The sequence below is a fragment of the Desmodus rotundus genome, chromosome 2 (genome assembly GCF_022682495.2).
Source record: "Desmodus rotundus isolate HL8 chromosome 2, HLdesRot8A.1, whole genome shotgun sequence".
NCBI classification, from domain to species: Eukaryota; Metazoa; Chordata; class Mammalia; order Chiroptera; family Phyllostomidae; genus Desmodus; species Desmodus rotundus.
In genome coordinates, this window is record NC_071388.1 from 205350273 (window position 1) to 205361862 (window position 11590).

Consider the following 11590-nt stretch of genomic DNA (forward strand, 5'->3'; position numbering starts at 1 on the left):
GTCACTTTGGAGTTTGGGGGACAGGAGAGGGTCTTGAAATGTGTCCCCCCCCCACTGGAGCACTAATGGTAAAAAAATTAAAAGTCCCTGTTAAAGGGAAAAAAGTGCAGGGTCTGGCACGAGTAACACCTCATTTTTATTACATAAAATCTTTTGTTATAAAATCAGAGGCATGTGATTCTGTAACATAACAATATCACACCCTATGACATTTTAGGTGAGATGTGCAAATTGCTGTCCATCTCGGGTGAGACGTTCACGTCCCTGACCAGCCGCACTCAGTGGCGCTACTTCCGCCGGCCCTTGTCGGTGTGGAGGGCGATTCGGGAAGAGGGTAATCGGGCAGAACCCGGGACAGCTAACTAGAGGAATGCGGGCGGGTTGTGCCCGTCTCCATGTTGGTTTGGCGGGGCGAGGTGGAGATTTTCTGCTTTGTTTGTGTCTCGTGCCCTCTGCTCCCAGGTGTTGGGTGGCCCAGGGGCTGCTGGGGGTGTGTGTGTGTGCCCTTGGTCTTCTCTCTGTTGTCCCCAATGAACGGCCCCCGACCGCCCTGCATCAGTTCACGTTTCGTATCTGGAGGATCATTCCCACCACCTCAGTGTAGCCTACGTATTGAGATGATTCAGGAAGCAAAGGATGACTTTTACTAACCTATATTTAAGAAAAATTTCACTGACTAAGACACATCATTGTTTCGTGGAGTTCCTTAACTACACAGAAAGGGAAGCAAGATGCTCACGGATATGACCTTCGATCCTGGTCATTACCCACTCGTGTGCTGTCCCGGGAGCTCAGTCCCCTGAAGTCTGGCTTTCGGGATGTCGATGTGCCGGTGACTCCCAACTTCATGTCACAGGTTCAAGGATCCTTGTCATCACCTCTTCTAACAGCATTATTTCAAGACATGAGTGTCGCCTTTGGGACGTCATTAGACATCACAGCTGTGTAATTGCCTTTCTTGATGAAGGAAAGTGTTGTAACTGTTGGATAAGGTGCTTTCTGCCCATCATTTTGCCTCGGAAGACAAAGGGAGTGATTTCAAGCTGAGGGAACGGACAGCCTTTATGTCAGAGACGGGGGTTGGAAGTGGAGGTCTGGAATCTGTACTCCAAGGCCGCGTCCGCAGGTCAGAGGCACACGAGGATGGGCCTCAGGAGTGTCTTTGGCTGCTGTCCTGAAGCCGCATCGCGGAGGACGAGTGTCTACGGGATCTGGGAGAAGGCTCAGGAGACCATCTAGGCCTTCAGATTTGGAGGCGAATGCAAAGCAAATTAAGGAAACGAATTGCCAACCAGAGACTCTGACAACAGGTTCTGTATTTTTTTTTTCTCTCCTAAATTGTTGCAGAGGAAAAACAAACCAGGTTAAAAGGTGCAGGGAGGAAGCTCGGACTCCGTGTAAATCAAAGACAATGCCCAGCACGAGCCTATCTGGAACAAAGACGAGCAGTAGAGGGAGGTGGTGAATGTCTCTCCGAGTTGGGATTCCAGGAGGGGGTGGGAAGCCGGGGGGCTGCATGTGGGGAAGGCCCACTCCCCAGACATGTGCGTGCGCAGTCCAGGGTCAGCGGGGCCAGGACGCCACCTGTGTGAGTGAAAACAAACCAGTCCTCTGGGCTGGGCTGCGGGGAAAAGGCGGGCAAAATGCATCTCGTTTCGTCAAAACTTCATGGTTTGGTGATTCATGCCCTGAATTTACTTCGCGTTTGCCTCCAGTGATGGGGAATTTAAGCTTGACATTGCTCTTCTTTGGAGAAAAATGCAAGGTTTTTCAAATAACTTTGAGAAAAGATAGGATCCAGACTTCCATTTTTGGTGACGTCTTCAAGCCAACAAAAAAAGTACCCTACCCGTATAAAAGATGAAAAAGTAATTCATATTTATTAATAGAACGTGAGGAAAATGCAAGACAGCACAAATAAGGAAGAGCAAGGGCAAATGTAGCCACCACCCCCAGATAAATATCATCAACATGCTGGTAGTTATTCTCTTAGTCTCGTGTGGGTGTATAACAATTCGATCTGTGCATGTACACTTATAATTGAATTTGTTCTTTTAACTAATAATACATCACAACCATTTCCCAGATCCGTAAATACAAATCTGCATGACAATTTTTAACTGGAATATTCCACTGTATCAACATACCTACCAACCTCTTGTTGTTAAATGTGTAGGTTTTTCAGCTCCTTTGTTGTCATATAATACCATGATAAACAGTTTTCCACATTAGTTTTCGAGCACATCCTCTGAGCTATTTCTAGGAGAGACGTTTCTGGACCAAGAGCATGTATACGTTTAAGTCTTCCATTACTGTCTGCAGGCCCCCGTCCCCGAGGCTGTAACAATTCGCAGATTTTCCGGCATATGGGAAGCCTGTTCATCACATCTTTGCCAACGCAGGATGCCGTTGTTATGGCAGAACCTGCTACTTTCTGGTTTGGTTGGTGGGAGTGCTCCATCCTCATTTCCACCAGCATTTCCTCGACTGACGAAGTTGGGTGGTTTTTCTTGGTCATCTGTCATTCCTGCTCTCTGCCATCTGCGTCCGGGACCGTCTTGCCCTTGCCGTGCGGACGTCCAAGTGCTCTGCTTGGGTTTGTACGTGCATTTCAGTTAGAGGAAAAGACAGTGGAAACGGCATTGCTAGGAAAAATACAATAGAAACACATTCAGTTAGAAATTATTTTCTAAAGTGGATAACCACCATTTAAAAATAAATCTGAAAAAATTAAAATATGAGAAAAATAAAGAAAAGAAATCTGTGTTTGCTGTAATAGGATTTGCTTCAAACCTGCCACCTGCTTATTGGCTATCTTTGACACCCCAATTAATGCTTCTGATATCCAGGAAGATGACATGATTCTCCCTAAACTCTAACATGTCCAGGAACAAATCCTTAAGTAAAAACTAAATACATTTGTTCCAAGTGGGCCTCTGCAGGAACATGTGAGGATGGCCGCCCCTCGTGCTGGTACCTGAAGCCCAGGTGAGCTGTCACTCCGTTCTTTCGCTTGCTCGGCCCCTGAAACGTGAGGTGCTGCAGGGAGCTGAACCGAGACTCTTGCTGGAACGTGCCTGAGGCTCCCCGCACAGCACATCTCAGGTGCCCCTGGAGGAAAAGAGGAGAGACAGAATTTTCCCGGAGGTCTGCGCCCAGACTCCGTATCTCTGGAGGGTGGGGTGATGTCAGGCCTTTTGTGCCAAAGTTGCCGCCCCGTTAGGTTGAGGGTTGGTGACTCGCCAGCAATTATTTAGTAGCACGATCAGGGTAGCACGATGATGTGATCACGATGGGAGAGGGACACAGTGACATGAGAACAAAGTCACTGGTGCTGTGGTTGTGCTGAGTCGCAGAACACAAGACAGGCCCCGGGCCGCTGTCCGTGTAGAACAGACGGCGTTCCTGTCTCTTGCCATCAGCACCCCTGCCTCGTGCCACCAGCACACTCCTTAATGTCCCATCTCTCTGCTGCTGTCACCAGTGGGTAGCATTAGTCAGGTCAGCCTATGCTGGACCAATCGGATTCCCCCGACCCAGGCACCGCCAAATGCGTGTAAGGGGCGTGTGAGACAACGTGAATGTTTTTCTGTCTCATTATTCCAGGTTTCACAAATGAAGACAACGAGACTCTGGCTTGGGAGGGTGTCATGAAAGAAAATTACCTGGTCAAGATCAACACGAAGGCCAACGACGCCTCAGAGGAGTATGTCAGCCCTTCGTTTCCGCTCTGTGAGGCGCCCCCAGTGTACTGGCCGGCAGGGCCGGCCGAGCTCTGTAAGGAGAAATCGAAGCAGAGAGAGAGCAGGAGCACAGGCAGATGCTACCCAGGCCACTGGAGACAGACAGCGAATGTGGGCTAGCCCTGCAGGCAGGGCACAGCCACCAGCCTGCCATCCGCAGGGTCCTTCAAGGCCCCGGGGGAGACAGTGGTGTTTGGAGCCTGGGGAGCAGGGCCTGGGGGCCAGGTGACCAGAGTGCAGGTTCCTCTGCTGCGGCTGCAGAGGCAGGTCCTGGGAAGTCCCTCAGGTGACGGGCAGTGGGCCTCCCCTGGCAGGGGCCACCCGCGTGCTTCTGTGACAAGCGGTAGGGACGTCAGAAGATGGAAAAACCATTTGGGTGACGTGTTAGACTGTCCCTGAGAGGCCCCGAACGTCCTTTACGGGCCTAGTGGAGCTGTTATAAACATGACGTAGGACTAGATGGGCCCCACGTGACGTTTATGCAGGGCCTCTAGGGGCATGCCCTTCTTACTGTGCAGTGACGCGGTTACTGGGCAGAGTCACGGACACTGAGAGCTCCAGACACCTCGAAACCCACGCTCACAGGGACGAGTAGATGGAAGCAGCCTGGATGCGTTGCTGAGCTTCAGCACAGCCACCAGGGAGCAGGGGACGCTGCTCTTTCTCTCTGAGTGACAAAGCGGACACCCAAGCTTTCTCCATTTCTAGACTCTGAGATCCTGGTTTCAGAAGGGAGGGATGGACCCTGCGGGCCCCCTCCCACCACCCCCTCAGCACAGTAGCTTCTGCTCGCTGCACTTCTACCCGGGCAGCAGTGGGGTTCTCTTCGTGGGGTAGGAAGAAAGGATGACAGGTAAATGCAGCGGAGGTGATTCAGTTGGGTGTGAAAATGATCCGTATTTTGTTTTTTAAGAGACTGGAAAGTGGAGTTTAATAGCCCTCTCTCTCTCTCTCCCGCTCTCTCTTCCTTGAAGAATGAGGCATCGGTTTAGACAGCTGGATACAAAGGTACAGTTTTGTTTATAGTTTAAGAAATAATATTTTCATCTCTATTATCCTAGAGCTTTTAACTGGAGGTCGGTGGTTATGGTCTAAAATTAAAGAAGTTTATTGTTAAAACATAGACGTGATTCTGACCATATTCAGTCTTCTTTGCTCACCAGGTAGGGTCTGGGTGCTGGAGTGGAATTGTTTTCTCGGGTGATCAGCCCGAGGGACTAGCCCAGGGATAGTCCCGAAGTCCCATTTCCACGATCTCCAACATCTTGTCTCTCTGACCCAGGACAGCCTACCTTTCGCTCAGCTGCAGAGGCAGGTGTAAGGTGCTGGCAATTACGGGAGCACCAGAGAGGCCCTGGGCGTCTATTTGTTACCTGCTAAACTGCAGGGCATGGCAGATGCACGAATACGCACGTGAGCATTAGGCATGGGGTGAGCAGGCCTGGACCCGGCACGACGTCCCGTCCACCAGGGTCTGTTGAACAAAGCCGTCCCAGGCCGGCCCAGGTCCCAGTGGGGGGTGGGGGGCAACACCTGCGTATGGGGAGGGAGGACGTGGTGGTGGCCTCTTTGGAGACGCGCCATCCCACAGTAGTGTCGTTCTGCAGTTGTGCTGTTGCTGATTTTCGGCTGCGGGGCCGGGAAGACCCTGTTTTAGTGGGGTGGAGTGCCGCGCTCATGGTGGTGCCGGATGCAGCTCGCGGTCCTGGCGGCGGGAGGGAAAGGAAAACTGCCGACATTTTTAAAGATCAGAAACAATTTATCGACTGTTAAGAGAACATAGGAAAGGAGCAACATGGGACCGTGTTCTAGGATGATTTCTGCGAGACACAGGCAATACGTAATATATGGAAAACCTTACGTGATATATTCACTCACCTTTCCACATTGTATATTTACACCGAAACACATGCTCGTACTGTCTGCTGCTTCTGCGCCTAGACCACACACCGCGTGCAATTTGTGTGTGCGTGTTCTGTCGTAACACGGGCCAGGCACTGGGCTCTGTGCGGTCCCAGCAGGCGTGGCCCCTGGACTTCGTGGGGGGCCCCTCTGTTCAGCGGTTCGGGGGGAGGGGCGTTTGCAGGCTGCATTGTGCGGGATTGCATGCGATAATGGGTTCCTCTGAGCATCCCCGGACCTTCCAGGTCGTCTGGTCGGGGAACCCAGGAGCTGGGGATGTTTGTCTGGATGATGCGTTGGGAGAGAGAACAGGCTCTGTTTGTTCCGTGTGCTATGTCACTCCTGGACCCACTGGGGCGGCCCCGCAGGGAGCTGGTGGGAGTAAGACTTAGGCTTGGCCTGCAGGTGCGAAAGCCATGCTTTGGTGCTGGCCCTGCTCTGGGCGTGCAGGGGATGGAGGCCACCGTGGACGGGCAGAGAGGACTGGGCAGGGGCCTCGGGCTGCCTGGATACCTGCTGGGTCTGGGCAGAGGTCACTGGGAGCCCAGGGCACTGACTCCTAGGGACCAGGGAGACCTCCCAACCAGTAAGGGTCTGGGCAGGGGACACTGTCAATGGGGACAGTGGACCTAAACAGTGGGGGTCATGGGACATGGGAGCTGAGGGAGTCATGTATCATGGAATCATACCAAAGGCTGTCTACATACATGTGCAAGCCAGGGTCTCTGGGGACCTCAGAGAGTGACCCTGGCTGTGGAGCTCAGCCCCTTTGCTGGTTCCCGTAAGAAGCCCACCTGTAGGTCTGGGGAGATGTTTGGCGGATCCCAGGGAAGACCCCAAGTTCACAGCACAGAGCCTAGGGGGTCACCCATGGGGTTCACCACCCCTCCCCCTTCTCGTCCTGCTCCCCTGCCCCTTCTCCCATTTATTCCCCCATCCTCTACACCTCCTCTTCTGAGCAACAAAAAACCCAACTTTCCATCCAGAAAAAATGTAGGGATCGTCACATGTCTCGTGAGCAGCCTCTTGGAATCTTACTCCTACTTTAATCAGCGTATTGAAGCCTCTGTGCCACCAATTAGCACAGAGCACTCCCCGCGCCCAGAAATCAAAGGCGTTCACGGCCGACCTTAAGTCTGTAGGTGGGGACCTCACTGTGCCTTGCTTATTTTAGGCAGGCTCTAACCCTGAGGGCTTCTTTTTGTTCTTAAAAAAAAAAAAAAAGTTAAGTGAAGAGGTTATTGCTGAAAAGAAGCCCAAGTTAAAAACAGATTTTTCCTGAATGAGGGACATAGCAAGTTAGAAACCAAGGTACGGAAATTGTGTTATGTCTACAGCTTTTATCAAGTGTACAACCATGGCGTGTGATTTCGAACGAGCTTCATTATCTTGTGAAATATGCATGTATCAAAAACAATTTCATTAGACCTTTTACCTATTGCTCTACCATGTATACTGTTTTGTGGTGAGAGGCGATACTTTGCAAAAACTTGATTTATTAATATTATGTATTATTTTCATTAGCACTATTCTTATATCAAAGCACAACTTTATTATGTCTCATAATTTCTATTAGCATTTGTTGCCTGTAACTTTATTTCTAAATAGTATTTCTCTGTGCTGTGAAAATCTATTATTTCTATGTAGGAGTCACTAGCAATGTGCATTTGAGAGCTTATACTAATTGATAGGGATGGTCACCTGCTAGTGATGTGATTCCAGGACGCAAGCAGGGATGGGGCCAAAACGTCGCGTCACTCACTCTGTCCCATCCAGCGTGTGCCACACGCGCTGTCTGATGTACGAGCACACTGTGCTTTGTGGGAAAGCTAGAGAGTGATCATTTATTCTTCAAAGTTGGCCAATCGATCTTAAGACCAGTTCTTTCTTCCCTTCCAAGCTTAACGATCTCAAGTGTCTTCTGAAGGAGATTGCTAACAAAATCAAATAAAACTCATGGACTGCCATGGAGAAAAATCTAATTACAACAAGGTGAGTCGTTTCAATGGGTTTTTTTGTTTGCTCTGAAAACGTTCACATTTTGAGACTGATTTCAAAATTGCGATATTTTTCTCAGGTCGTTTATTTTCACATATTATCAGGTTGGAAATAAGGTGTGTGTAAAACAGGTGAGCACTGTTGGGTTGGAGGGAGGACCAAGAGGAAGCCACGCGCCCGGTCCCATTACTTTCTGCACCGACTTCGCTCCCAGCTCAGGGCTGGCACAGCCAGCCGGAGGTCCCACGTTTGGCTGTTTTAAAAGCACTTGAGTCAACTTGTGCAGCTATTTTGGCAATAACTGAATCAAGTCACCCTGTTCTGAGGCTTCCTTTCCCCCCGCCCCGAACTCTATGTCCCTGATTCTTTACATATCAGTGCCTAAAAATGCCTTCTCACAACACGTCATCGATGCCTTTTGCTGTGGGACACAGAAACGGGTGCTCACTCGCTTGTTTCGCTAGCAGCAAATATGTGTCGACCCCCTTTGATTACCAAACATGTTTCAGTAAAGTGTCCAAGGTTTTTAGCAACAGCTCATTTGCGCAATAAAAATGGAATTCAATTAAGTGGCAAAGTTGAACCCAAGGCTTGGCCCCCTCCCCGACATCTTACATCTTACCATTTGCTTTAATTATGTTTTCCCATTACGTGTCCAAATTCTGAAACCGAAGCTAAAAACGTTGTTAGGGACACAAAGAGCCAGGGGAAAAACAATGGGCATTCCATTGGAGTAGATTTTTTTTTTTTGAGAAAGTGAATTGCAAGGAATGAAAACACATTAAGGAATGAAAACCCTCCCTCCCTCCCTCCCTCCCACCGAGGCCTCCTGCGAGCTGAGGGGCCCTCCCAGACCTGTGCTGAGGTTCAGGCACAGAGTCCTGCTGGGCATTAAGTGTCATTTCTCTTCCCCGAGTGACTGTGTTACGGGGTAACTGTGGTCACCAGGTTCCCTCCAATGCAGCTGGGCCCTCGGGGCCTTGCCTTGGGCCCTGACGATCTGGAGGCTTTGTGAGGGTGAGCTAACTGCATGCTTTATGTAATTGGAAACGCAGGTGTAGCCTCCCGAGTTGCTCAAGAAAATAAACTTTGCATATTTAGGAAGAAAGTATTTCAGCTCTTTCATAATGGTAAATGAAAACAGTGTTTCACCTTACAATAAATCGTAATTTCAGTTTTGGAACATTTGCCACTTTAAGCTATGAGCTGAAATATTTTTTAAAATCAGGAAGAGATAAAACAGTTATAATGAGTTTTTTAAACCATAGAGGCATGATAATCAGAAAAGATCCATGAGGAGATGTGTGTACAGGGTCTTTCCAGAAAGTACCCAGTCATGTAATATGAAAAATAGAGGCATTTAGTGAAGAAGATGCAAGATACAAGAGACACTGTACGTAGGACAGTGACATCTCAGACCTCTTCAAAGTAGGACCTTGGGACCTTGCACAGTTCTCCCAGCATCTCTTCCACTGTTCAAAACACTCTTCAAAATCCTGTTGGAATCGCCCTCAACTGCCCTGTTGTATTTTCCTGAATCTCCTTGATGGTCTGAAATCTCTTCCCTTTCCAAGGTGATTTTAGTTTTCGGGGAAAAGCCAGAAGTCACAGGGCAGAAAATCTGGGCTGTAGGGGGACTGAGTCACCTGGGTGACTTGATGTTTCACCAAAAAACTCTGCACGAGACGTGATGCGTGAGCAGGCACGTTGTCGTGATGAAGCTGCCAGTCACCAGTTGCTCAGAGCTTCGGCCTTCTGAAACATCCGAATAGTTTCTGTGGAGGAATGTTCAAGCTTAATGCAAAATTTGATTCAGAGTCATTGCTCTACTCACTCAGTCATTTTGAATGTGAAACCCACACAGGACACATGCTCACTCAATGGCGTCTACTGCCTCCAGTGACCAGTACAGTGAAGTCGTCATTGTTCACACATGCGCATTCCAGTCAGCTCTCCTGGGCTGCCGGGTTACATCGATGTCATGCAAACTGTTCTCATTACGTTAACAATGGCCGGACTTCTTCTGCACAAACCTTGCACACTCACACACCTTGTACAGCCCTCACGTCCACGTCTCTCCTTCTTTCCCAAATGTGTTACTCTGAGTAAGATGAGAAAACAGGCTGGCTCTTGTCAACTGGCCCTTTGCTTAAATGTAAATTTTTACTAAAACATGGAGAGTTCACTCGTCGGCGAATGACAGGGAACGTGGAGAAGGTCATCATTTCCGTGTGACCCTCCGTGAGAGACAGAGGACGAGGAGAGGAGCGTGTGAGGGAACAGACGCCCCGTGAGTCCTAACCGCTCGTGACTGTAGAGACACGACCTGGGCCTGTCCCATTGGTGGGTGCACTTTGTCTTCTGGATATAAGATTCACTTCTTTTTGGGGTGTTTTCTGCCTGGTGTGTCCTTCAGAAGTTCACTGAAAATGGAATTTTCTAGGCAACCAGCTACACGCTGCTACAATGTGATTCTTTGCCTCCTTGATACTTCTCTCTCCAGAGGGTGATGGCAATGTCTCCTTGGGCAGGGACAAGGGAGGAGAACGCCAACCCAGGTGGGGGTGACCTGACCCCAGTGGGGGGCGGGCAGGAGCGGACACTCGGCGGCAGGTCTTTACCCGTTGGCCCATCTGGGATCTTCTTCCCTGCCCCAGCCTCGGACCCAGTGACTTGGGGTGAAATTAGCAGACAGTTGGACATATATTTCTTTCTCCTGCACTGAGGTTGAAGGGAAGTAAGACCCAGGGTGTGAGTAAAGCTATTAGTTTTCTCGTAGCTTCATCCGTGCAACCCAAGGACCCCGGGGAGGCACGGCCCCTGGAAATTGATTAATCCTCACATAATAATCCATCTCTTCTTGCATTTGCTGCCCTGAAATTCTAGTTCAGTGAAAGAACTTGAAGTTCCTTTGGGAGTCATCATAAAACATCATTTCAATAATTTACTACCCTTCTTAACTCTTACCAGCTCATCCTTTTACTTATGCAGAAACTACCTGGCAGATGCAGCACTTGGAGACTTTCTGGGTCTTCACCCAGATGGACGGAGTGAGCCTTGGCCATTCGGCTGTGGTCATGCTGTGCCCGCTGGCAAACTGGGCAGAACTCACAAAACGGTCTCAGGGCCACTTCGATCTTGAGAGAAAAATCTCTCTGCTTTGGGTAGTACATCTCTACCCACTACCAGCCCATTACTGGTGTATTTGGAAATAAGTCGTATCCCGAGAACAAAAATGGGAACTCCATTCTTCACACAGGGTTCTCTCTCTGCCCCTGCAGGCAGCGTCAGACCTCGGAGTGGGAGACACACGGGGCCGATGCCCAACTTTGTTCCCGAATGAGAACCGCCCAGCGATGTTTCCATCCTGCTGCTGTTCTCGGACCTGCAGACAGGACGTGTGACTGACTTCACCCGGGACAATGGAGATAGAGGGAGGGCACCCCTACATCTGCTCCACTGAAGCTCCCAGCCCCTCTGGGTCTCAGTGACCTGCACTTGCTGTAGACAGTTTCAAAGTCTGTTCCCTCCTTTTGCCTTTGCTGCTCCCCCTTCAGTCCGTGCTTGCTGTAGGAGCCCATCTCCCCTGGGAAAAGGGGCCTGGCCATGCATCCTCTGTTTCCGTGGGTCTCCCCTGCTTACCTCCAGTCCACTCTCCCTGGTTTTCTTTTGGTATCATATGACTCATTAGTTGGCATATATTTAAAAGTCTCCCAAATCAGGCCAGACTTTAAAATGTGCTGTCGCAAGAGGACCCTACTCTTTTCAGGAGGAACTGATTTCACTGTGCTTTTTGTCTCAAAGGAGGACCCTGAAACTCATCCTTCCCTCTCACTCGCCAGGCGCTCCGGCTGGTGGGAGCACCCCGTTCCTGGGCAGTGTGAGAAGCACCCCAAAGTGGAACCTCGCGAGGCACCGCTGCTCCTGTTGCTATCGCGCGCTCTCTG

At 49.9% G+C, this 11590-nt stretch overlaps 1 protein-coding gene across 1 annotated transcript in view; it reads left to right on the forward strand.

Moving 5' to 3' along the window:
- Positions 1-11076, forward strand: part of TRPM8 (transient receptor potential cation channel subfamily M member 8) — a 70855-nt gene extending 59779 nt beyond the window's left edge. The window contains exons 23-26 of the mRNA XM_024563974.4: positions 3607-3706; positions 4718-4751; positions 7546-7637; positions 10925-11076. Of these exons, the coding sequence (XP_024419742.2) occupies positions 3607-3706; positions 4718-4751; positions 7546-7596 (185 nt within the window). The 3' untranslated portion in view covers positions 7597-7637; positions 10925-11076. The remainder of the gene's footprint in view (positions 1-3606; positions 3707-4717; positions 4752-7545; positions 7638-10924) is intronic.
- The last annotated feature ends 514 nt before the right edge of the window (positions 11077-11590 follow it).